General features: G+C 40.5%; 1 protein-coding gene across 1 annotated transcript in view; it reads right to left on the bottom strand.

Annotated features, from left to right (window-relative positions):
- Positions 1 to 27,731, bottom strand: part of nbeab (neurobeachin b) — a 143,968-nt gene that overhangs the window by 10,367 nt on the left and 105,870 nt on the right. The window contains 8 exon segments of the mRNA XM_068745474.1: positions 2,459 to 2,626; positions 5,638 to 5,790; positions 8,827 to 8,946; positions 9,957 to 10,094; positions 16,901 to 17,013; positions 19,599 to 19,714; positions 20,314 to 20,416; positions 20,502 to 20,619. Of these exon segments, the coding sequence (XP_068601575.1) occupies positions 2,459 to 2,626; positions 5,638 to 5,790; positions 8,827 to 8,946; positions 9,957 to 10,094; positions 16,901 to 17,013; positions 19,599 to 19,714; positions 20,314 to 20,416; positions 20,502 to 20,619 (1,029 nt within the window).

Below are 27,731 nucleotides of genomic sequence, written 5' to 3'. Positions count from 1 at the left end.
CAGCAGTGTCAACTACAAATATGAAGCTGCTACACCTTTCACCTTCAGATAGATCCTATAGATTACAGATGCAAGTTGCTATGGGTCTGAAATAGTGTTAAACTATGCAAATAAACATACACAACTAATGTAATTGTAGTTTAAATCCGGGTAATTTTCTTTTTTCCTTTTTTTTACATGCAAAGGGAAAATAGTTTATGGTAAGCAGTTTTCTTTAGTTCGTAAGTACAAACAAAGAATTACCCCAAGGGTGCTTTTTTTGATTGACAGCTTTGGAGTTCATGTGTTCACTACTGTGCATGGGAGAGGAAATGTTGCTATCAAAGTGTCGGCCAGTCGGTGCATGGTTGTCTCTGCTGGATTCAATATTCTATGTGATACTTATGTAGGGAAATTAATAACACTAGGGTCAAGCATTTAAAGACTTTTGTTCCATCGGTATGCGAATAACAAGGTGAAATCAGTTTAATGTATGCCAGATGCTTCAAAGCGCTGCACTGGCCAGCAACAGCTCACTTTGTTGTCTTTGTTGATTCAGAGGCGGCGGGAGGGGCTGAGGAGGAATAGAGTCCCACTGATGAATAATTTGTCTGTTTACTTCTGAGTGACACTGCGGGGTCTGAATCAAGGGGTTGCTGTCATGTTTTTCCATAAGAGAAGGCTGTCAGGAGGAGCATCACAGAGGAGGACTGCTGTTCCGGCAGCATGCCCGGTAGAGCTGTCACTGTGCCCACAACCACAGGCCCAGCGGCATGTCAGAGGTGTCATCATTTCCATCTGACTCACCGGCGGAAATGATCTCTCTCAACCTCTAATTTCCTGACATTTCAAATGCCTTAATTGTTATGACTAATACCAGATCTGCAGTTACACCTGTCAGGCCCAGGATGAATCAATACCCTTGAGTCAATTGTCAAATATCTGCAGGTCTTTGCTTGACATTCATTGGGCAATTGTCAACACTCCACCACCCGTAGTCAAACAGCTCACTGAATGGCCTCTCTCAACAGATGGATTAGTATTAAACTATAAAAGTATTTATGTGGTAAACAATTGCTAAAAAATCATGATAAGTTAGATTGTGCAGGAAATTGTTGAATCAGTACATGCAAGCAGAACAGCTTGCAGAAATGGTCAGGCAATTGTAACATTTGACATAAAAGCCTTCTTTATGTTCTCCACTAATCTTTTTTGGATGGGTGCAGGAGGCAGTTGGAAGACTACAATGTTGCAAATTATTGCATCATTGTTGCAAAATCAGTTGCAAATTGCAAATGTTTGGCTGTAAATCAGTGTATTTAAGTAATTACATTTAACATCTCTCTGTTCATAATGCATTTTCAGGACATCGCTAGATATACACGGTAAGATTTAATGTTGCAGTAACAGGAATAATAGATCTGGAACACGAAACAGAGCTGAAGGTATGAAGGCTTAATTAGTGCTCATCATACCAACATTGCATCAATGGCAATTAGCTGTGCCAATTTCTCTCTTCGGCACAAATACCTTCATGTGTCACATTGGTATCAACTGGGCACAATTAGGGAGTCTGAGTAGCAGGGTTCCTAATGTGCAACTAACGTCTCGCTACTGTCATCTCTCTGGGTAACAGTCAGGTGTACGACAGCTGAAAATCCCTCAGCCTGATGCAAAACAAAAAACAAAACAAAAAGGATCACCAAATCCTTCCTCAAAATGATGAAAACTGAACCTTTCACAGAATGTTTTGGTAATTTGATTGGTCAAATCTTCTGCAGGTAATTTGCATATTGGTCACTTGATAAATAAAGGCGCCCCTGGAAGTGACAGTATATAAATGACTTGTTTTGCAGACAGCAGATGGTGGATATCACAGAGAGAGAGAGCAAGAGAGAGAGAGAGAGGGCTCACAATGGAAAGTACCACAAAGTACGCCAGCTGCTTTATTTTTTGCTGCTTTTTCCCCTCTGCGCAATTAAGCTATTCAGGAGAAGTATGATCGAGCTAATAGATATTCATTTGATTAATTGAGAACAAGAGGATTCACTCCCTCATTTATTGACTGAGTGGCCTCTGTTGACTGATCAAAGATCTCAATCTGATCAAGGTACACAATTTACAGTAGGTTATCTTTAGCTCCCAGAAAAAAAAAGCCCAGAAGAAGACGTTAAGATGGATTCATGACTAATGTGGACAGCTTTTGAAAGATTTTTGTTTAACTGAATAATAGGCAATTAATAACTCAAGTCATCACAAAATGACACTAACCTCAAGGTGAACTTGGTGAGTCAGCAGCTCTGCCTGATTCTCACGAGTTGTATTTGCATGACACAGTAATTGATTGACAGATGCATGATATGAATGTTCCTTGAGCTGTAGTGCATGCATGCCAGGACAAATAGAGGAAGTTGTTCATCTGTGGCAAATAAGACATTGGGAGGGGATTGTCCCCACATTATGCATGTTTGTGCCTTACCTCTCTGAGAGAAGGATCAGTGATACCATCCAGCTTAGCAGAGCCTTCGTAAGTCAGGTAGTGAAAGACGTTGAGAGCACGTACTGCCTCTGGGCCCCGCTGCTTGTAGCCGAAAATAAGGTCAATCCACTGATGCAGCTGACATGACACAAACTCGCTTTCCAGGGCCTGTCAGAGAAGTACGGGGCAAGTAGAGGTGAGAGGCACCAGTAGCACTTTGGGGTAAAGGGGACAATGCATGTACTTCACACACAACATCGCACACAAGAAAACACTGTCTACTTTATTGTATACAGATGACTTACCAGGGCTTTTTTTTATGCATAAGACATCACAAAGCTTACTATAGATGGGGTAGAGTTCAAACCTCAAGTCCGAACGAATCTACTTGTCTGTTTAGCTCTTATTATACGAAAAAAAACCATACTTTACTCAATTACTGACATAAACGGCATAATTATATTTCACATTTTTCTTAATTATTTTCCTTAAAATTAAGGAAAATGCTGAAAATGTCTCACAATGCTAATATGGATTACAATTTAATGTTTAAAGGGTGTGTTTTGGCCAAAGCGCCACCCACTTATAAAAGTTTAAATGGAAATTAGTTAATTAGATGTTGCTTCTGTTAAGAGACCAACAAACAACTACACTGACTACACCAACAAAGAGACACATGAAAAGAGAAATCCTTGATTGAGATAATTAAGAATTGTTTGAAGGACAAAATAATTAGCATAATTCATATCGCATGAAAAGATTATAGAAAAAAGGCAAAGAAGCTGCAGCCCTTCATTTTCATTGGCCATGATCTCTCATACCAAATTTCTCTGTCAACTCAAAATTCAGGTCTATTACCTTTGCATGGAGACAAAGAAAATGGCTCAGACTAACAGGAATCCAATTGATTGTAAAACTGTCTGTGGGAGCTGAACTGATAAATCATCTGTGAGGGTGAAAAAATACTAAATTTTTTTGTGCATGCGAGATAATTATCCTATATATATATATAGTGAGGGTTTTATGCATTGTTCTGCACATTACAATATAATTCCCATGCATGCTGGTGTAAGGCTTTTACACTCCTCCCCTCCCGTCAGGAATAACAGCCATTACCAACAAAGCTTGCTCGAGCACACAGAAGCGGAGTTTGCCACAGGGCATGTCACTACAATTGAAAGTGGCACATGCAAAGATGGGAAGAGGGAGGGAGGCAGAAGGAGGGAAGGAAAAGAGATGAGAGACCGAGAGGAAGGCAGGGAGAGAGATTCACTGACAGAAATGAAATAATAGAGGCAGTAAGACTGTGGCTAGCTATGAAGCAGAGCAAAAGAAAGACAAAAAAATGGAGGCAGAAGACTATTATTTTCTGGGCATGTGAATACACTGGTCTGTGAATGTAACAATGCTCAGCAACATCACACATGCATCCTTCAACAGTGAGAAAATATCTACTGTAATCCTTTTGTCATCCTCTCTCCTTGTTTTAGAGATACAGACGTGCACGTAACAACTCCTAGCCTCTACCCTCTCGCTCCCCTCCTACTTCTCCCCCTCTCCACCACAGTATGCCAGTACACAAGCCTGATAGAGCTTGAACAGGAAGCGTGGTTAGAGCACAGGGAAAGGTCGCCTCCATAAGACCAGCCCAGATCTGTCACTCTAGCTGAAAAGGTCAAGTGTGTTCCCATAGCCTCTTTCTAGCCATGGTCCTAAAATATTGTAAACCATAAATTCAGGACACATAACACATAATAAAGCCAAGGTCTACCAAGCGGCACTATTTAATTTTTTCTGGTTTTAAATATTAAACCACTTATCGAGCCTAATTTAGAAAGCGGGGAACGGGGATGCAGCTGAAGTAAAGCGGTGAACCGCTCATCAGAAGGTCGGTGGCTCAATCTCAGACCTTTGCAGTCTACATGTCAAAGTGCCCTTGTGAGCAAAGACTGAAACCCAATATGCTCCCGGTGCCGTCCCATTGGTCTGTGAGTAATTATATGAATGGTTGTCAGTTCTGATGAGCAGGTGGTGCTATTATATTGCTGAAATTGGTCCAAGTCTAGGTCAACACCTTGTAGCTTTTTCACCTTCAACAGTCTGACTGTTTTAACATCAAGTATTGTTTAAAATATAAGGATATGTGCATCTGCACTGTTGAAAGTAGATGCAATTACCATTCATCAGTTAATTTTGTAAATATTATTTTAGTTCTCTTTTAGGCCTCGTTGTGGAGGACAGCTGTGGACTTAAATAAGTGATTCCAGATTAAAGGGAGAGCAGAGTTTATCTTATGGCAAGAGATATAAGATGGATCTGTTCTGCAAACCTGCTGGTATTTGTGGTCCACATGCTGATACGCTGTCTGTGTGAAACATGCACATGCAGGAATTCACACCAGGGTAGACGTAAAGGGCCATGCCAAAGTGATGAGGCCCGGCATTAGAGAAGGCAACACTGTAGGGTAAACTTGCCCTCAGCCATGTCCTTTAGTGACATCACTGGGATCAGGGGCACAGTGTTCTGTTGAGCAGTGCACTTTATTTGATGCTTCATGAATGAGATAAAGACACACGGATGTGTGGGGTTACAAAGAAGAGCTGGAAATGGATTTTAATGCTGCTGGGAAAAATGGATAGAAAAACTACATGTAAAGAATGATTCATTTTAGTACTTAAAATACTTAACACTAACCTTGAGTAGATTTAGGTAAATGGTAAACTATTTTCATATGTAATGCATGAGGGTGGTCTGAACCACGTTGTACAGTACAAATGATAGTTTGTTGTTACAATGAATTGGACAAGAATGTGTAACTATTTATTTTGGTAGCAGCATTTGGCAAACTGTTTACTAACAGAATAGTGCCAATGTCTATGCAGGAGTCTCTGTTGACAAATACACAAAGAAAAATAATGTACACTTATGAGGTGGAACATATTACTGAGGAAAATGTTTTAATATTTTATGTGGTTAATAATGTATACAGGCCCCGCAATGCGCCAGCGACGCTGGCATACTCTGCCTCTCGCCCGCAGTCAGCGGGGATAATGGATAAAGCAACTGTAGAGGAGACAATTGAGTTTGTCTCGCCTACAGGAAAATGGGTGGATGCATGGATAAGGTATACACAGGATTAATTTTATCTGATGTATTTATACCATTTGACAAATTCTTACCATCCTGTTGATCCTAACGAGATCTTCAGGCTTCTTTGCCCAGGCTGGAAGGCCCACATCACACACCATGGTCCTGTCCTCCCTCATTCCCAGGTAGTAGCCGTTACTGTTGACAAACATCTCCGGCAGGTAGTAGAACTCAGGAATCAGTTCCTGCAAATTTAAGAAGGAAAGATGTTTAACAGCTCAATGACAGAACACATTTGCAACCCCAGTTTTCACCATGTAATCGCTAAACAATTCAGCAAAGGCCAAGAGGACAGAGCAACAAAAGAAAAAGTAGAAAGGCTCTGTAACCCCCTCACATGAAGTGAGAATTCAAGGGGAAAGGTAAAACAAACAAATGAAACAGCAGGTATTGAGAAGGTGGTGAAAGGTGCAAGTCCAGTTATTTCAGGCACAGGTGTTGGGTGTGTTAAATGAAACTGGAACTGAGCTGGGATTTTCTGCCTGTTCTCTGGGCTCTTGTGATGAGGTCAGGACCTTGCAGTGGTGGTGAAGACAGTTTGGTGTAGAAGGCCTCAACATAAAGGGTGGTGCAATTCCAAACATTAGAGAAAAGAGCAAATGTTTATACTGAGGACACTGCTCCATTTTGACTGACTGCACTGGTACATTTGCATTTTTTTAACCCCTTTGGTAGGTTATGCATGTTTTCTTACAATGATTTGCATATACAGTTTAACGTGAACATCAGCGTGTAAATACTTGATTGAGTATAAATAACAATAAATTACATAGTATTCAACGATGACCTATCTTTTAAAAAAAGGATCACTTTTAACTTTAGCGCGGGATTAATTAATTAAATGGTGGCTTCTGGATATCAAGCAGTCAAATCAAAATCTATTGAAAATCTTTAAAAGCGTAAATTGGCTCAAAATGCAAAACTTACAGCACAGTCAATAAGAAACAAGTATTTTCAGTACAAATTACTGCTTGTGTACTTTCTGTGAATGCAAAGTGTCAATTCTCATTTCTCATTCCCCTGATCATGTGGTTAAGAGAGGATGAATGAGTAAAGCTGCTGCACAATGAGGCATATGCACATGAGGAATGTAGATCCTCGGCTCTGTCCTCATTAGAAAGCACAGGACGAGTTAAACTTTGTTCAACTGTAAGGAAGGTGAAATACTGCATTTTAACTCCTTGTATCAGACCAATTTTAAGAATGCAATGCTTGTCAGAGTCAGCAGCTCTATAGAGCTTTATATTGCATGGGGGATATAACATATGAACCTCGAGGCCCCCATAAATCAGAGGATTTTTAGAGTGACTTAGCATGACAAGGTACAGGCCAATAACACTGCTGGTCTGCCGTTGGTCACATTTCACCCTCCACACGTGACAGGGATTGAAGTGAAGTAGCCATTCCTGTTTCCCTCAGTCTCTCACATACGCATAACCGCACTCTCCCTCCACATTTTCGTTTGTAAACTTCCCGTCGTAACTCACCGCCAAGCCGTTAAACCTGCCAGCTCTGTTTTCAAGAGACCCTCCCATGGCAGCCATTAATTCTGCAACAGCATCGTAATGGGCTAACAAGTCAATCACACAAGCCTCCGTTGCTTTACACCGTGTCACCTTAATGACATGTTCGTCAAAATCTGTCACCAGTGGAGTGCTGCTGGATTCCTTCAGACAGCGTGGTGGCAGCTAGTGTGTGAGTGACGATATGCCTGTGGGCGTGCCCACTACTTCCGAGAGAAGTCTGCATCTCTTTGCCCATGGTGGCTTTTCCAAATTAACAGAAACATGGCTTGCACTGAAATAAATGAGAGGTATGGATGCACACTAATGATAGGGTGGTCGAGGAGCTGAGGGGCCTAGCCAGTGCAGGAGGGTTTCTATTTGACTTGATCTTTTAAGAAGTCATTCCCATCAGGGGCTCAGTCTCTCTCTGCCTTATTATTATTACTGTTGGAGGAGGTTGGCGGTTCGATTCCCAGCTCGGGCACATGATGGTTCTGATTGGCAGCCTCGCCCCTGTCATCCCAAGTATGGAATGAATAATGCACATGCAATGTAAAGCGTCTTTGAGTATCTAGAAAAGCGCTACATAAAATCAATGCGTTATTATTATTATTATTTATTTAATAAGGAGCCTGATGGCCCTCCCCAACAGGCTGAAGCTGACTGTAACCCCACACTCTCATCCCAGTCTCAATTAATAATCTAATCAAACTATAGTGTCTCTAATTGCACCTTTTGCAACCGAACAAGCTCTATCTTGCTTCTAATACATTATAAAATACTGTGAGCAATGCGTCGTTGTGATCCACAGTACAATGTCTCTCCTAATAGATCAGTAGCCATCATATGTGTGTAAAAATAAATGCATGCAAGCATACAAGTAGTTGGAAGTAGGCTGTATTTGTTAACAGGGTGGTGTGTGACTATTCAGATGTAAGCGGGCGCGCAGCTTTCTGCCTCCGCCTCACATAGACTGTTGGCTGCTCCCCCTCAGATCCTGGTGAGTAAAAGCCCTGTCCTTACATAAAACACTACATTTTAAATAGCTTTTGTCATTAATGCTTTATTAATTGCCTTGGGCAACACTACCCGATGCAGGGTGTGCTAGAAATCTATGACACTTTGAGGTCAGTGTGTATTCCTACTGTGTGTAATGCAGAAGGCAAAATGGAGGCAAATCAGCAGGGTTCAGCATTTTCGGCAAGTGCTGTGTGGATTTGCAGAGTGTGGGAGGGCTTTGTCTCTCAGACATAGCCTTTTTAAACAAATGAGTGAGTGCATGCAGCGATACAAGATCATTCTACCTCTAGAGATAGTTTGTTTTCTCCCTGAGATACATCAAATGTGCATTTCTGAGTGCTTAACAACACTGTGGTTACTTGTGATTTGCTGTTAGGATAAAGCATTTATCATTTTGATTACATGCTTTTTTTGTAGTGATATTGAAGCACATTTACTGGGAGGTCGACATGGTGAAGCTTAGTTTGGTTATAGTGCCAGTTATATAAAATGTATATTGCAGTATTGCTGGTAGATGGGTCACGCATTATTGTAGGTCAAATTATAGCATTTCAAAAAAAAGGAAATTAACAGATAATAAAATAGGACGCATATTTAACTTTCACTCATAAAGGGTCATGTCTCTAGTTGTAGATGTGTGTATCCATATAAATATAAACCATGATCTGCACTACTTGCTTTTATTGGAATTCTTACCTTTACATCAGAGGTGTCCCTCTGACAGTTTCTCCAAGAACGGGCAATGGCTGAAAAGGTGCGATCAGGGTGGTCAAATTTGTTGTCATTGGCACAAAGGAAGAACGTGGTGAAGGGTTCCTATAAAAAAGAAAATCAGACAAAGATCAAAGATCTCCATGCATTTGTTTTAATCAGCATTACAATTACAATCAGCATATTCAACATAATGAACATGTGATGTAAAAATGTAATAATGAATTTAGTGGATTACTGAAATACATCAGCTGTACTATTTCATTGATATTCTTTTCTGTGGCAGAATAAGGGACCTGTCTGGAGCTCAGTAAATCATTGTATCCAAGCCTGGAGGAGAATTAATCAGTGTTCTTCTGGAGTATGGTAAGCCATAATGATAACTCGCTCAAATCTGCTTTGCTCAGCCTGACATGGTGACCAATGCTGGTTTGCGTGAATGGATCATTCACCAGAGGAAGAAAGGAATTGTGGGAAGAAACCCACATGGGTCAATTTTACTGATGTCAAGGGAGCTTCCTCAGAGCTTCAAATTATGTGGGAGCAAAAATACAGTACAAACTCCACGCAAAAGCTTTTTAAAATTAATACGCCGACTTCAAAATCCAATCCAAGTCAACTCATTGAAATCATATATGTTATACGGGTCTTTTTTATAAGGTGCGGATTAGTCGACTGAGCCCGCCTTCTCCTCCACCACAGTAAATGAGGACAGTGCTCAGTAACCTTGATGGACATGTCTCCGCCGCTCACTGGGTTTCCTGAAACACATAAACCTGTCACAGCAGCCTCTGTAAATCATTACCCAGCCACTCTTTATTTAGTTCACATATGCTGGTTTACTGGCCTGTGAAATGTGTTTTCTGAGCACCATTGGTCTAACTCAGGCCCAATCAAATTGAGATGTCGAGCCGTTTCCTGTGCAGAAGCCGACAGACCTCAGAGTAACAGCATCATCAAGTCTGACAAGTGACAATCACCTAGTGCAGACTCAAAAATGAAAAGCTGTTTGAGAATGTGGCTTTAACATCATTGTCATGCAGATGCTTGACTATTTTGGGGACATTGAACCTATTAGAATATGTTTGGGTAGATTGTTGAAAGAATGATTTTACTATTCTGATAAGCCAGTGCAACGTGGAGGCAGCTGTGGAGTAGTGGGAGTCGTAATGGCAGGGTGGCGTCTGGTCATCCCAGGTCTCATAACGCTCTGAGTAGAATGCTGCCCGCTTTGGATTCAGAGCACCAATAGGCTGAAAAAAAAAAAGATAATAAAAAGAAATAAGAGGTTCATGTCATTTATTTGTGTGAGCAACAGCTAAAGAAACACTGTATATTTCGCAGCTTTGTGAATGCAAACACTTGGTACGCACTTATGATTCTACCATTTTAATACAGTGGAACCTTGATTCTCGAACTACTCGATTTTCAACCAAAAGTTCAAATGTTTCACATCGTGTGCATGTTTTTTCACATTCGATCTTGACGGAGAAAATAAATATTATTAATTCTTATTGGGTGAATTAATAAAAAAGTAGATTCAATTTCATCGAAAATGTTTAAAGCTCTATGCAGTAGACAACCAAACATTTGTCTACTTGCTTAAAATGATGACAACAAGTGCAGTAAAAAATAGATTAAAAACCTTAAATTAAAAAATATTGAAAAAAGCACTAACATTGTAGTACATCACCTGTATGTAGTGATGCTGGGAGAGAATATCTGGCAGGCAAGAAGCTTTAATCTGATTTACCTGTCTGACCACACTATTTATGTGAACCCTAAAATGTTCCTGCTTTGCTGTCCACTGTTTGAAAAGTGGGATATGGTGGAATGACTGAGTGGGATGGTGTGCTGGGTATGGAGGGAGGAGATATGAGTGTATCCTGCTAAATGCTATGGGTAATCCATGTGGATTAACCTTGGTTGACCTAATTTACACTTAAAACACCCACCAAGCTACTTTACTCAGCACTAGCTGCCATCTGTGTTCAAATCCACCCTGAGCTACTGCACACTGCTGAAGGGAGCTACCATGTCTGAGACAGACATTTTGCACATTAACAAAATCTCTATTATCAATATAAGAAGAGGCCAATAAGTTTCCAACCCAGCTATGCTCTTGTGAATGACAGAGCCATGAATTGTCCAAATAGCCTGCAAGCAATAAAGGCAGTGTAAAGATTGAAAATGTTAGAAATCACAGAAACTCCCTCATTTTATCCCTCGGATAATCTTTATTTTTTTTGCATAAAAAAAGAATAGTAAAGTACCGTAAATCATCATCATCATTATTATTATTATTTTATAATACATGATATCCATCCAAATCGAGGATGGTTAGACCATATCTTGGACATCATGGTTCATTACTTAGCCAGAGCCTCAGTCATAATGTCGATATTGCTCTGACACCATCACTGGGTTTTTGCCCTTTGGCAGCTGTGTAATTTTCATGTGCTCTTAAGGCAACAAAATTAATCACATTAAAAATACATTTAGTGTTGAATAAATTTCCTTCTCTGCCTTTTCAATCACCCAGTCCAATATAAGAGTCTGGGAGGCACACTGACAGTCAATATTAATATACTCAGTAACACTGAATTGTATACAGAGGGGGTAGAGAGACAGGTAACATAATCAATGATAGCTTTTCTACCTGAAAACTGCAGCTCAGAGGTCAGAAGAAATAAAATAAAATGCTTCAATTCAATATGGTCTGAGGCTGGTGCCAAAAAATAAAGCCAATTATACATCATTAAAATTACACTGTTATTCTCTTGGTGAGGAACAGTTTGTCTGCAATGTCAATAGAAAAGACAGACACTCGGTCATTTAGAAAATGGTTGCATCCATGTGTGGCACAGAGTTGTGTCAAAATTATATAGGGCCTTTTTTTTGGTCCTTACACAAGATTTAATGGTAGTCCACATCAGTGTTAGCGCAATTGAATAGACTGAAAGAGAAGTTTATTGAGATCTGCATAGATTTATGGGGTGATAATAGCCTTGCATGTGACTTCTCGGCCCAGCTGGATAAGGGTGCGAGCCACAAAACGTCTCGCACTACGTAAAACCGCAGTTAGTGCACGTAAATGCATGTTATACATGTGACAGATGGAAGGGAATGAGGAACAAGTAAGTAATAATGAAAGATGGAGATAATAGAATGTGTGTAAACAAAGAACAATTAATAGGAACAAAGCTGTTAGGAAATGTCAGTCTTTTGTAATAACTAATAATCATTGCAATAAGCCCACAATATAATGATACCAGTAGAAGCCACACAACTGAGTAAGCCATTTTATTATTGTTAAAATAAATTATGTTATTAACATTACATCTTTAAATTCTAACCTTGATACATGCAGAAAGGATATCTTTACCTCGTTCTACTGCAACAATCCTATTTCTGTCACTAAATTAAAATGAACATGGTCACGACTGGAATAAGGTGGAAGAGATACAAATGCATTAACGATGAATTTGTTTCCTATTAATTTTTCTATTTGCTAAAACATTACTAAGATAACAATGCTCACAATTCTCCCAAGTTGTCCAGCATAAGCATAAATGTAGAAAGACTCTTCTTCTGTGACTTCTAGTGCAATGCTAAAATTATAATTATGTTATTACAATTTTTGAAGAAAAGAAAAATGGGTTTGAGATTTTGTGTTTGTATATATATATATATATACAAACACATTGAAATATAAAATAGATTTTTTTTAATCCAAAAAACAGGTTAATGGAAGTTAAAATTACAAATACTCACATAAGATGGAACACAAATCCATTGTTCTATCTATATACAGGATTTTGGTTAGGAATTTGTTGCATCTTTAAAAAAAATATTCTCTGTTTTAAAAATCTCTGAGACTGTCTCAATTATGTCACAAAATGAAAACAGTATATGATATTAAAACAGCCTAAACACACCAAAATGAATAAACCACAATGCAATGAACTTGTCACTAAGGACAGACAAAAATCTGAATAGAATTGACAAGTGTGTTCACATGCTGGACCAATAGAGCAATAGGTCGAGCCTAAATGACCAATTATTTTTGCATGACAAAATATTGCAAAGAAGATGTTTAAAAACATCATCGCAATTTATGCTTTTTCTTTTTTTTTTTTTACAATTAACGATTAATCCTAGGGCTGCAGTCACAACGTGCCTTTCACCTTTGACCAGTTGATACCTTCATCCTTAAATCCAAATGGACATTTGTGCCACATGTAACAACATTTTCGGCAGGCATTCCTGATATATCATCTTCAGGAGACTGGAGCAGATGTGACGTCAGACCTGTGACCTTGACCTTGATCTTGACATTTGACCACATAACTCTTATCATTTCATCCTTACTTGCAAGTAGATGTTTTTGGATGCACGAACGGATGAAAAGGTGGACGACGGAACAAAATGTAAAACATGATGATGTAATGTGATGAAAGCAATTGGTTCAGACAGTTCCCACATTCACACATCCTCCTATCTGACTTCATATCTTGTGTAACACCTGACCCAGTGAAATACATCAACACAACCAAACTGAGTATGATCAAACTTAGATATAGCTTCAGATTCAATCAAAATCACTCCTGGTGTTGTACTCCATGGGATGCATTAACATGGGATGTGTACACTGAGTGCTTCAATGTGTTTGGTTATATCTAAGCCACATCCCAATGAGGCACATACTGGATTTAATATTTAAAGAAAAAAAAAGTAATTACAGTGTTGCTATGGTGCTTTGTCAGGATAAGTTGTTTTTGCTTGCCTCGTCGGAGGCAATGCTACATTCAGCTCTGTTCTAATGCAATCAAGTTGCTCAAATGCAGGCTGAAGCTCAATATATGCTCCCACAAATCCCAATGGGAACGGTGATGAAGGCTACATGACAGAAATAACCATAAGGATGGGTCTTTCTATCAGGTAAGCTCTGTCTTTGTTACTTCGTGCCATAGCAGACAATACATTAAAACAGGCTTATCTCTCCAAGGAGGTCCATCTCAAATTTTGTCTGTTGAAATTTTACTTTATAACATATTTCTGATACGTATGTGCTAAATTAAAGAGAAACCTGTTGAAAATTAAAATCTTTTTATTTTATTTTGTAATTGAACTGTTTTAACCATTTATAACCTATAATTTTGATAAATACATACAATATTTCGAAACATCTATTTCTCCTGGAAAAAGGGGCAAATAATTGGCTAAAAAGGGCCATTTTCTGACACATTTATTGAGGAAAAAAATACAAAAAGTACCAGGTGGATGTTTTGATTGTAGGAGTTATAGGGTTGATTTCTACCTCGTTGACAAAGAGCTACGAGAAAGATTAGCTTCCGCTCATCTAGTGAAATACACACATCACGTGAATCTGACAACCAAATATGCAGACCTCTGGACCTCAGGCAAAATAAATGAAGTGTTCTGAAGCACTGTTCACACATCACTGAAAGCCCAGCTAGCAGGTAATTGTAGGTGTGTGCAACATTTTTTAAAGGATGGTATTTGGCAGCATAACAGAGCTCTGCTGCAGTTTTTACAATGCTGTCAATCAAGGTTGAGTCACCTGTAAATGGCAAACAGGTTTCATGCCTCCAGTCTGTGGGAAAAGAAGTTTCCCAAAATGTGTAATGAGCAGCACACGTCAGTTTAAGGCCTGTAATTTAGCTGTCTTTAGACTTAAGCTTTGTCAAGGGCATTAAGGTAAGGGTAATGATATAACAATTTATCTTCATAATGCTCCATCTCAATGGTGTATAGAGGGAACAACAACACAACATGAAGTAAGTGATTTGTATTTTTCAGGTGGAGAAAAAATAAACACAAAAAAGTGTAAAAAATTAGGGTAGGGTATCAGACCGAAATACGTTAAAAGAACACAAATAAATACGTCCATATGATATGCAATTTCTTCATTTTATAATATTTCTGCTATAAGTTCTACAAGTTTTTATGTTTGACAGCAATGAATATTTTTAAATTAAAAAGTATTTAGTTTAGTATTTAGTAAATACAACAAAACACGAGTAAAGAAATGTGAAAGCAACACCCAGCCTTCATGATGATACACGTGTTGTTAGGTACACAACCTCACAACACTTCAGGGAGAAACACACAAACTTAATATACAATGAACAAATCTCTGAAGACTGTGTTGCAATCTCTGATCCATAATTGAACAAAAAGGCAGACCAGGCATAGTGAGTGTGGGGCCTGCTGTCCTTCACTGCTACACTGGCTGTGAACTTTTGGAGGTAAGAGCCCCAGGGTTCCAAGGACAACTGTCAGGAGACTTGGGCTGTGAACTCGTGCTAATGAAGGCAGCTCAGACATGGAAACAGCATGGGAGGATGTCACTGGAATACATTACAATACATAACTGTCTCCCCAGGGCAGGTGGGGTGCATATGGTTCAGCCCCCCAAACACACACAATTTTGTGGCTCTCTAAACCTACTTGGATATCCCACAGACTGGAGTCACTAAAAGAGAAGTGCTGAAATGATGATAGCAAGACACAGAGCACAGATGTATGTTTGAAACACTGAAGCGCTGGGAGTCCGTTTTTCAAATTCAAAACATTACATGTAACATGAAAATATTTTTTGTAGTAGGAACTCTAAAGGTCCTCTCCTCCTCCAGTGCCAGATACAGCACTCACATGCCTTAAAATTCTGAAAACTGATACATACTGAGAACGGAGATGGCAAATGGAGCTTCTTAGTCAAAATGTCAGCACTTTGAGCGAAACAAGGGAGAATGAGGGATTGATAAAGGGAGCAAGAGAGAGAGCTCAGATAGGAATGTGACTGTTTTGAGGTCAGTGAACTGCAGTGTGCATGTGAAAGAATGAGAGAGACAGAGGAAGGGAGGTGGTGAACAAATAAAACAGGCCACAGAGTGATCAGCTGCCTTTTCCTCAGGGTTGTGGCGCTTTAGTGTCATGCTGTGTGAACTTTGACATCATTACTAGAAATCTTACTACTACACGGGTTGATGTGTTTTTGACCATACAATATAAAAAAAAACTATTTTTGAACATAATACATGTATATGCTAGATCAATGCTTCAATATGAATCCTACAGCGATCACAAAATAGTATTGTTCTACAAAATTCTGTTGAGCAAACAAAACAAAACATTATGGATGTTTTGCACATTTTAAATAAAAGATGACATGCATTCATGATCATTAATCCATTCATCAATTTTCTTGTAGATGAGACAAACTCAATTGTCTCGTCTACAGTCACTTTTCCGCTTTGCGGGTCACAGATGTTGCTGGTGCCAATCCCAGCTGTCTACGGGCAACAAGTGGGGTACACCCCAGACGTGTCGCCAGTGCATCACAGGGCTATATATAGACAGACGACCACTCATGCACACACTCAAACCTACGGACAATTTAGACTAGTGATCAATTCACCTAAATTGCATGTTTTGTTTTTGGAGGTGGGAGGAAACTGGAGTACTCGGAGAAAACCCATGCAGACACGGGGAAAAGGTGCAAACTCTGCACAGAAAGGAATCAAACCCGGTACCTTCTTGCTGTGGTACGCCAGTGCTACTCACTGCGCCACCCGTGATGAATAATATTTATATTAAACATGCATGTAATTATTTTTTCCCCCATGGAAACAATATATAAAACTTATACTGACATATGTTCCCTTTGTAAAATGATACAAATAATCTTTGGGCTAATATGAAAATACATTGTCAATGCATAAACTAAATCGGCTCTGATTTTCATCTCTATGGGCAACCTCTTTATTATAAGTAGGCATGTTAATATGAAAAAAAATATTATTGTGGCCTTAAAGTTATGTTTTTTGAATTTTGGGGGATTTATGTGAGGTATCTAAAGCCACTTAGAAAAAATAAATCATTTATCATACAAGGCATTATGATTTTAAACATGTATAAACCATTTTAGCCAGTAAGTCCCTATATTCTAATGGTATCATCAGATGCAAATTATATCCAAGCACAATTTAACACCTCTGTCATTCTGAAGTGAATGGCCAAGCAAACTATTTACCTTTGAGAGATCTCTGAAGTTCCCTGGCAGGGTCAGGTCCAACTCCTCTGAGTCGTAGTTGGTGAGGACCCAGGGAAAGACTGGGTACTGGTTCAGATCATTGTATGTCCTCCCTAGAAACACAGAGCAGACATACGTCTGTAAGTAATGAAGGGTTGGAAGGCAACAAAGGGGTTTCAAACAGGGCAAAGTACATTTGAGGCTTCAGTTACTTTGGGGGATCAGCAGGCACCATTTCAGTAGCCCCCCCCCCAGTCTCAGAGCCTTCAATCAAACACACTTCCCGTCTCTCTGCCAGACCAGCACACACTAATGGCAAGTGGTCTCTGCTGTGAGGGAATGTTGTCTGTGCTGCCCATGCCTTTGCCTGCTGAGGGTAGTTGAACAGCTGACGGAGTTACAGGGAGCCTGTGTGTGCTGCCTTTAAGTTTAAAAAGAACGTCACGTAAAAGTCAAAAGATTGGACAGTTATTATTAAGTGAATGGGAGGGGCTGTCCAAAGGTAAGTGTCTTTATGGAGAATGGTTGTGATACAAGGAATATAGATTCTTCTACAGGCCAATGACTCTGGAAAGTCACTGCAAGTGCAATGTGCTGATTGGCCATGTGGTTTTCCTCTATGTTCTGGTTATCAGATGGGCAATTGTGTAAAGGAAATGATAAGAGCCAAGAACTTGTCCATTGTTGTCTTTAATGCTTTTCTTTTCTTTTGAAGATGACACCAATGCAGCTGTGAGATCAGGTGGTGGCCAGCTGTAATCCAGGATTGGGTTTGATGGAGGTTTTACTGCTGGTGATAAATCCAGATAAACAAACGATAGTATTTAACCCACATATAATTTTTTTTAATAACTTACAGAAGGAAACACTGCCACTTCTGAATTCTATTCATATTCGTACCACGTGCTTTGTTAATAATGTATGTTGCTATATATTTCCATTCATTCATGTTTCCCTTTCCATTTTTGGCCATACGGTTGATGAGGTTGATCACAATGCAGGAAAAGGTGCACCAAACATCAATTCTTATCAATCCATCCACCCATTGACTTGTAGTTAAAACAATCGTCTTATCTACAGCCGCTTACCTGCCTTTCGGGTCACGAGTATGCTGAAGCTTATCCCAGCTGGCTATGGGCTACAGGTGGGGTACACCCCAAATGTGTCACCAGCAATAGGATTAATAATAATAATAATAATAGCTGTATGCTTTTATGTGACTCAGATGTGTTTTTTTTTATTCAAGATAGTGTGAGCAGCAAAAAAAGAATAATTAATCAGATATCTGTTTCCTGCTGATTTGTGAACAGTTAGATCAGAATGAATGTGGCTCTTCTCCCACCGAGCACGCATCAACAATTGTCAGCAATGGCAGATAAAGTACAAATATTGAAGATAACAGGACAAACGGGATGCATGAGGATGCAGATTTAATAGATTAATGGAAAAATATGTCAATCAAATTCCATCTCGCCTTCTTACATTCAGCCCAAAATCCTGATGGACCGTAATCACAGGACAGTTGCTGCAGAAAACAATGCAAGAAATAAATGCCTGCATTTGAGAAGAAAAATAATAATCAGAATATTCTCTTGCAACATCTGTGTGAAGTATAGACTGTCAAGAATAGCTTATTAAACTAGATGCAAAATGATCAATGCAAAATGTCAAAGCATAACATAAAGAAAAAAGCATAAAATGAGACACTCCTGTACACCTTCACATCAAAAATTTATAGTTAAGAAGCCATTGGTAAATCCATGATTCTGTAGAGTATTCAGTCTGCGGGAAGCTAAAGAGCACAATTATCCATGTTATCACCACAGAATGAAAAGGAAGCAGTGGACCGAGAATGGAGGAAGAGTTGGGGGTGTTACGATGAAAAAAACCTACTAGTTGCAAGGCCTGAGTTAGGGTGGCAGGATGTTAATAACAGTGGAACAGCGCTTAATTAGAAGACCATCTCCCATCCGCACCTCTTCCCGGCACTCACCCCCTGACTGTCTTTCGCCCTGCACTGTTCTGACAACCCTGTCAGCCCAGGTCATTACCAGGGATTTTTTAATGAATTTTGGGCATGTTTTTCTGTCTGCCTTACATCTAATTAGCTGACAATAATGTATTGAACTCTAGCACGAGCTAAATATAAATATGCATGAATATGTAGCAAGAAAGAGGATGACACCTCTCAGAGCACAGTAGCGTACAATCGCTCTCGCCTTCGCTGTTAGTTGCAGTTCAGATCAGAGAGTCGACAACAGAACCTCTCAACTCTGCAGACACACATGTGTATGCTCTGAAAAAGCCAGGCACTAATTATCGGGCAAAATATGCTGCGCCTGCTCTTTGCTTTAAACAGCACACTCTCAAGAACAATGAAGTCTACTACGCTCAGCACTATACTTAATGTTACCATGGCTTCTTAAATATGACATACCAGAGCCACTGACAGTATATTTTCAGTAGCACTGACGCACTGCATAAAGTTAATCATGACAGTTTAAAGTAAAGTCATAAAAATCCAATGATGACACTTTCTTAACACTTTCACTGGTTTATAATTGTTGCCTGGAGAAGGAAGAAAACAAATCTGAATCTATTTACTTAACTGATGGCTGTGGAAAAAGAGAACATATTATTTCCGGTCTTCCAGCTACTTCAAGATTTATACTATGAAGTTTCACTTGAGAATCCTTACCTGCGATTGTGTTGAGAAACATGAGGTACTCAAAGTTGGAGATTTCTCTCCTCTGCCAGCGCTGGGTCATGTTGGATGATTTGAAAAGCTGCCGTGGGGTGGCCAGGGAGACGCGCCTGGAAAATATTTTGATATTGGACATCTATATGATATTTTAAAATTATAATGATTAAAAGTCCATCTTTCTCCGCTTATTCGAGGTAACAGTCTCAGCAGGGATTTCCAGAATTCCCTCGCCCCAAACAAAATATATGTAGTTCAGATGAATACAGGTGTACTGTACAGATCCAGTAGATGTGTCATCTACTGGAGTTTTATTCACAGCTGGAAATAAAATGTTCTGGAATGAATGTTCTTGAATTGCATATTTAACTTTGGGTGTTCTTGATTCACGTAAAAAAAATGTCATAAGAATCCAGGAAAACCACTAGTTTTTTGAGAGCATATAGAGCTGTTAGCACTCTGACAATCTAACGGGAACCAGTGGATTTGACTGTGGCTGGCGGCCTGGCTGCAGCTCTGCTGTACAAAGTCTTCTGACAGAGAATTAGGTCAGTTCAGTCAGGGTCACTGCACATCTACTTTGGTGAATGGAGCAACGGGACTTCAAATGATTCTGTTGAGCTGCACAGAGGGTCCAACATACAATAAGGACGAGGTAACATCCGGTGTGAAGGAAATACCAATTTAGAAATATTTAACAATGAATTCCCACCTGGCTTGTGGAAGTCCATAGCTGGTCCCCACTCCCACTCGAGGAAGGCTGTAGACCACTTTCTTTACTGTGGGCTGGTCAGGGAAGTTGAACATTACTGACGCTGTAAAACATTGACATATATCCCTCATTGATGAACAACAGGTGTGACATGAACTTTAGATGCTATACTTGGCACTTTCACTTACTTCTATTGGCCATAAAGACCTCCATCGCTGTGTTCTGAAGGAGGAAGTGTCTGGAGAACACCGCTCTAATCTCACTGAACATCCACTTTCCATGCAAACCTTCAGTGTACGCTAGAACCTAGCAGGGAAGAAAGGTAAAACATTTGCAATAGCTTGATAAAAACCAGTGCCGATGTCAGTTTACAGTTGATAACGACTGCTGTTCATTTCAATGTGAACAATATGTGACATTCATTCATTTTCTTGAAGATGAGACAATTACTGATTGTCTCATCTTCAACTGAATCCGGGTCACGGGTTTATGCTGGAGCCTATCCCAGCTGACATTGGGCGGGAGACAAGTTACATCCTGGACAAGTCGCCAATGATGACAAGTAAAATATTTTTTGAACAGGTCTGAATTTGAAATATTAAAGTAAAACCACTGAGCTGCTGATTTGCTCTGATATGGACATAAATCAGTCAATAATCTGTTTGACTGATTTATTCATTCATTTTCCAAGCACTTTGTCCGTTATCGGGTCGTGGGCCAAGCTGGAGCCAATCTCAGTAGTCAATGGGCGAGAGGCGGGGTACACCCTGGACAAGCCGCCAGTTCATCGCAGGGCAACACAGAGGCAGACAATCAGCCACACATACACTCACACTCACACCTATGGGCAATCTAGAGTCACCAATCAGCCTAGGCTGCATGTTTGTGGTGGTGGGAGGAACCCGGAGAGAACCCACGCAGACACGGGGAGAACATACAAACTCCTCACAGAAAGGCCACAAGTCAGAGTCGAACCCATTACCTTCTCGCTGTGAGGCAACAGCGCTTACCACTTCGCCACTGTGCAGCCAGCTTGACTGATTTATGTTTTCCAAACTGTATGAGGGCACATAACAATAAATGACCAGAGCAAAGATCAGTGATTTTTAGATTTTTTTTTATTTTCATTCAGAAGATCATTGTGTTCATTTAATTAACAACAAAACAATAGGATGGCAGTCCCTCAGTCCACAAGGACATGGCTTGGGGACCGGAGGGTGGCTGGTTCAAGTCCAGCATGGGCCAAAGTATGGAGTGTGAACTGATAGCTGGAGAAGTGTCAGATCACCTCCTGAGCAATGCCGATGTGCCCTTGAGCAAGGCACCAAACCTCACAAGCTGCTTCTAGGTCGCTGCTATGTGGCTGCTCATCGCTCAGCTATATCTCCATTAACTGTATGTTTACACACCCTTGTGAGTGTGTGGGGTGTGTTGCTCTGTCCTGTATGTGTGTTTAATATGTAAGGTGATCTTAAATAGTGCTTCAATACAAACATTATTTCTGAACCCATTAAATAAATTAACTAACACATCACACTAATGGCAGTTAATCAATTTAGAACACATTACTGAGATTATTATGCCATATCTAATACATATCCTAACCACATATACGTTTAGAGTGTTTCTCACTTCATAAGTTGATCTATAAATGTCACTAGACTAGAGAAAGGCAAGTGGTTTAAAAAAAGCAACCACCACCTTGGTCAGTGAAATATAAATAATCAATGAAAAACATCATCCCAAGGAAGGGAGCGAGCAGACAAAGAATCCTGTGTATGCAGCACCACTGGGCTCAGACAGCAAAGCAAAACAGTTGTTCTGACAGGTGAGAATTGTCCCCCCACACACCTTTCCTCACCCCCTTCCATCTCACTTCCGTCTGACTTAACAATTTTATCCAACAGTCTGAGCCAGGAAGCAACCTCATCAACTCCCCAGGTTCTAATCACACATATGTTAAGTGTGAGAGAATAAAGATATAACAGGGCGCTGAGGGGGTGAGGACCTACAGTACAAAAATGTGTGTGTGTGTGTGTGTATGTGTGTGTATGGGGGGTGATTGAGGTGGAGTAGATAGAGAGGGAAGGAAGTCAGAGTGAGATGTTCAGCTGGGTTAGGTCTGATGCTAATGCTCATTTAAGATAGTGACAGGCTGGAAGAGTGCAGCGCAAGACGGGCTATCTTAATTTCTCCCTGGAATAGCTCATGCCGACCTCCGTGCCACATCCGAAATCTCTGGAGCTCAATTAAAATTGTATTAGGTGGAGAAGCTGGATGTGCAGCACAGCATCTCTTGTGCTCGCCTCCCAGTAATGCCCATGCCTGACACCTTTGCAACCCCCAACTCGAACAGTTGTCATAGAGACAGCACAGCCCAAAGGAAGCAGCATGCAGATTGGAGGGGGTGTATAGAGGAAGGGAGATTGAGGGAAGGCTGTGGATCTGCAGGCGTACTGTTGAGGGCTCGCAGCAGCTCACTGGAAAGTGGGTTGCTTTTACCCCCCTCCGGCTCTGTAACCAGATGTTGTGGAGGTAGTCTTCAGTGTGCAATGCTGAAAGGCAAGTCGTACAGATTTGCATCAGGGGAAGGCTACAACAAATGACTCCATCAACTCACTCGCAAGCTGCTATGTGAATACATATTTAGTTACGGTAATTGGATAGCTAGAGAGAATAGATTGTGGTCTTAAGATAATGTTCTATTCATTTTTATTACATCACTATTTTAATACTGAAATAAATCCAGCTCCTGAATTCTCTGTTTGCTATATCATGAATAAAAATGATCCCAAATGACTCATTAAGTACTGAAAAAATACAATTTGTGTATGTTCATCAAACATACATTCAACTCCACATCACTCAAGATTAGATTTATATCTAAAAACCGCGACAACGTTGCAACTCTGGCCGTTAACACAAAAGTATTGTAGGACTGGCTGTTTCTTGTTACCCAGCTAGGGGGAACTTTTGTGTTGCCATGACAAAGTACAGGCCAAAGGGCTAGCTGTCAACAAAAGAGAGGCTAAAGAGGAGAAAAAGCTGATTTCAAACAGCCCAGATCAAAAAATTTGTCATAACAACAACTCTTTGGTCTAAACCAAAACACAGGGGCCCCCGAAGACTTGGAGATTTGACAATGCCCAGCCCTCATTTTTGGAGGCCCAGCTGTAAAAAATGCCATTTAATGAACCTGTCTGCTGAAGCTGTCCCCTGCCTGTCAGAGGTGTCAGCCAGTGACAAGCGCTGGGGACCGCCGCCTCCAGTCACAGACAGGCCTGCCAGCTGGAGACTTCGGCCCCAATCTAATCACGCCACCAGGAAGGGACCGGCGCTCTGCTCTTGGTCTGTCACGCTCTCGGCTGGGGGAGTGAGGGGATGGGTGGAGGGGTCTGGTATAGCCGACAAGCACAGCCTTTTGTTTCCACACAGGTCCCTCCACACAAGCTCATTAGAAACAACAGGCGCATGCGCTGCTCAACTAGCTGCAGGGAGATGCCCGATGTCTCTACAACACAGCAATAATGCAATTTAACATCGCTGTCCTCTCTTTCCTTTATTCCCTTTCTCTTCCCTCTCTGATTTGACAGAGGCCAGGCTGCACTCCGCCTGTAGAATATCACAGGCAGAAGACCGAAAAACATTGTGACAGATGAGATGAAGAGAGGCACAGGTGATACCACTGTTTAGGCTGAGACTCATATATAATAATCTGCAGATGTTCAAATGGAGCCCATCATACTTAAAAGTGATAGGAAGCCACTCCATGCATGAAAATAGATTCTAATCATATTTGACTTACCATAAGCTTTAATTCCACATTGGCTGAGACACTATGACAGATGTTATTAATAAATCTAACGAAGCATTTTCTCTAGAATCTGATGCCTTATCTGTGATATGAAACAATAAAATTCCACTCAACTGCATTCCTACCAAAACAGCAATATAATATAATTAAATGAGACCTCCAAGCCGGCATATATATGAGACTGTGGAACAGTCTGACAACCTGGTATCCTTCCACCTCCACTGCATTCATCTACAATTTGTCTAATAGGCTTCCACCATGAAGCCTCACAACTGCATGGTCCCAGGCGACCAGAGAGAACAGCAAAGTGGAAGAATAAGGGGAGGATACGAGGGGCAGGTTCATTTTGAGTGATATGACTACTCCCCTAGGAGCGAGTGGGATGGATTTCACACATGGCAATTTGGAGGATCAGCACACACTGCATATACTATATTCAATGGCTGACCCCAGGCAATATGGGCCGAATCAGTGAGGAGGCATAGCAGTTGGAAAGGAGAAGAGGAAAGCGTAAAGCCTGGAAAAGACATCTAAGTTGTGCAAACAAGTGGCTTTTACTCCTCTTACAAGGTTTATAATATATGGCTGATCATAAAACTATTTTACTCATATGAGTCTCCTTAATGTGACAACTGTAGAACTACTAAATTACAAGATTCCCACAGACTATATATATAAAAAATAAAACCCAGCTCTCTTCTTGGTTCTGCTCTGTGAGACCCATATCTCAACTTCAATAAAGGAGCAGGCTCTTAGTGCAGGTATTGGGGGTGAAACAAGATACAGATTTGCATAATCAGTGTCACTATACATTTGGGTGGTAGCTGGAGTGTGGTAAGATCACACAGCTTGGGTGCTCTGGCAAGACCAGTGGGATAAAGGAGATGAATATGCATTAAATATGCTGGCAGTTCACTGCCCCAAATGTCCAGCCAAGTTTGTCAATAACATTCACGTCAGGCATGGTATTTCACGCACATTATCAGGCCCAGCAGCGCTGTCTTCAGCACTACCATGTTAGGACAGGTGGGAGGAGCTGTCTTCCAAGTATGTAATTTCTTATCAAGTCAGGGCTCTTTAAATATCCTTTATCTGCCTTTAAAGCATCAAGAAATAGAAAGGAATAACAAAATCAAAAGAGTTCCTGACAGCCATGACATGCAATGCTTAGCATGAAGCCACATGATGTGTGCAGAAGGTTTCTAGCAGGTTAGAATAAACATAACGACTCCACAGAGATCAACAGTGTATATACGAGTGAAGAAGGAAAATATATACTGTATATATTAATTGTTGATATTAGCTTATGAATAACATGCAGAAAATTATTTGTTACATGCATCACAAGGAAATCTTTACTCCTACATTCACACGTCACCTCTGTTAGATTTACCATGTTACCGGTCATCAATGTTGAAATGCTGGTGCTGAGTGTGCTATGGCACCTTCCAAAGGTTCTGCATTCAAGTAAATGAGAAGGTGTCCAGAATGTGTGTGTGTGTGTGTGTGTCCATCATGTTGTTAGATTGCATTTGTAGGTTTTTGGACCAGGACTGACTTACAAACTAGTTGTAATGTCGAAATGTAATGTCCAAACATCCAACCGGGTGAAAAAAATAAAAATAAGTTTGAGTGGAGAAACGCTTAAATATCTGGAGTCACCACCTCTGAACACAGCTTTTAAATTCAGCCCCCCTTTAGAAGTTGCCTGATGCTTGCTGAATGATCAAATGTTGACCTAATGACTCTCTGATGGAGAGAGTCCACCGGTATGCAATCTGATCTCTGTACAAATATAGCTGTTCTGTTACGGTCTCAGAGATTGTTAACATGATTTTGAAGAGCAAACAGCGTCATGAAGTCCATGAAACACATCAGACAGGTCAGGGATAAAGTTGTGGAGAAGTTTAAAACAGAGTTAGACAATAAAAATATTTCCAAAGCATTGAACATCTGTTCAACCCATTCTCCGGAAATGGAAAGAGTGTTGCACAACTGCAAACCTACCAAGACCTCAACTTACCATCCACCTAAACTTACAGCCCGAACAAGGACAGTGCTGATCAGAGATGCAGCCAAGAGGCATGATGACTCTGGATGAACTGCAGAGCTCGGCTCAGGTGAGGGAATCTGTCCACAGGACAACTATTGGTCGTGCACTGCACAAATATGGCCTTCATGGAAGAGTGGCAAGAAGAAAGTCCCCCTTACAGTTTGCCAGAAGCAATGTGTGGGACACCACAAATGTTGAAGAAGGTGCGATGGTCAAATGAGACCAAAATACAATTTTTTTTGCATGAATACAAAACACAATTTGTGGCGGAAAACACAGTGCACATTACTCTGAGCTTACCATCCCCACGGTCAAACATGGTGGTGGCAGCATCATGCTCTGGGGGTGCTTCTCTTCAACAAGGACAGGGAAGACGGTCACAGTTAGTGGGACGATGGATGGTGACAAATACAGGACAAGCTTAGAAGAGAATCTGTAAAAGTCTGTAAAAGACTTGAGACTGGGGTGGAGGTTCACCTTCCAAACACTCTCCATCTAATCTGAGTGAGTTTGAGCTGTTTTGCAAGGAAGAATGGGCAACAATTTCAGTCTCTAAAAGGGTAGCGACATTCCCCAAGATGTAATTGCAGCGAAATGGGGGCTTTATACCAAAAACCCAATAAGAAGAAAAATAAATAAATATGAATCTATTATTCTCTTTGTGCCACTTTGTGTTGGTCTTTCACAAAAAAAATTCAAATACAATATATTTATGTTTGTGGTAGAAATGTGCCAAAATGCCACTGTAGCTTAACCTTTGGAGCAACAAATTGTGATTAAGTCAGAATTCAGATCTTGCAGAATTCTAATTATTTTTGCCTCCACGGTAAGAAGTAATTATGTAAACAACACATATTTGTACAGTAGGCTACAAGTACTGACCTGCCCATAGTTACATCTGTGCACATACATAAACACACACATAGTGAATACATCATCCAGATAAACAGCTTTAGGATGCCTTCACCGAGGAGCTTGAAAGAGGGGATGCAGTCATTTGGCATGGTGTGTTTTCAGCCTCTGGGTCTCTTTCAAGGACATGTCAGCCTTAAGATGATGGAAATCTTCCTGGCCTGGGTTCCAGCTTTCCTCTTGCTGCCATAGAGTGCAAAGCTGATCACTTTAAATCCAAGTTTTTTGTTTTTTTGTTTTGTGGTGGTCGTATGTGGGAGAAATAGGGGCTCAGAGCAAGACGGAAAAAGAGACAGAACAAGACAATGATGTAGAGGTGGAAAGACAGAGGAGGAGAAGGACAGAAAGAGCAAGTGTTTAGACAATAGAGCCTGATGAGCAATGAGTGTCTCGCTCCTTCTCAATTAATCTTGTCTCGCTACCTTTGCATCCCTCAGCACCAAGGTAATAACGACACCCTCATCCATTATCCTTTTATCCCTGTTATTTACTGGGAATTGCTTAATAACATGTTACAGATTTGTCCTCCTTCGTATAAATCTCTCTGTCATTTGTAGTATATCATCTGAAAAACACACAGTCCCTTCTTTTGGTGGACGCTCTTTGAGGATTATCACGGTTGACACCTTCAGGATGCAG

The sequence above is a fragment of the Brachionichthys hirsutus genome, chromosome 11 (assembly GCF_040956055.1).
Source record: "Brachionichthys hirsutus isolate HB-005 chromosome 11, CSIRO-AGI_Bhir_v1, whole genome shotgun sequence".
In the NCBI taxonomy this organism is placed as follows: domain Eukaryota; kingdom Metazoa; phylum Chordata; class Actinopteri; order Lophiiformes; family Brachionichthyidae; genus Brachionichthys; species Brachionichthys hirsutus.
This window is presented reverse-complemented; position numbering and strand designations above follow the sequence as displayed.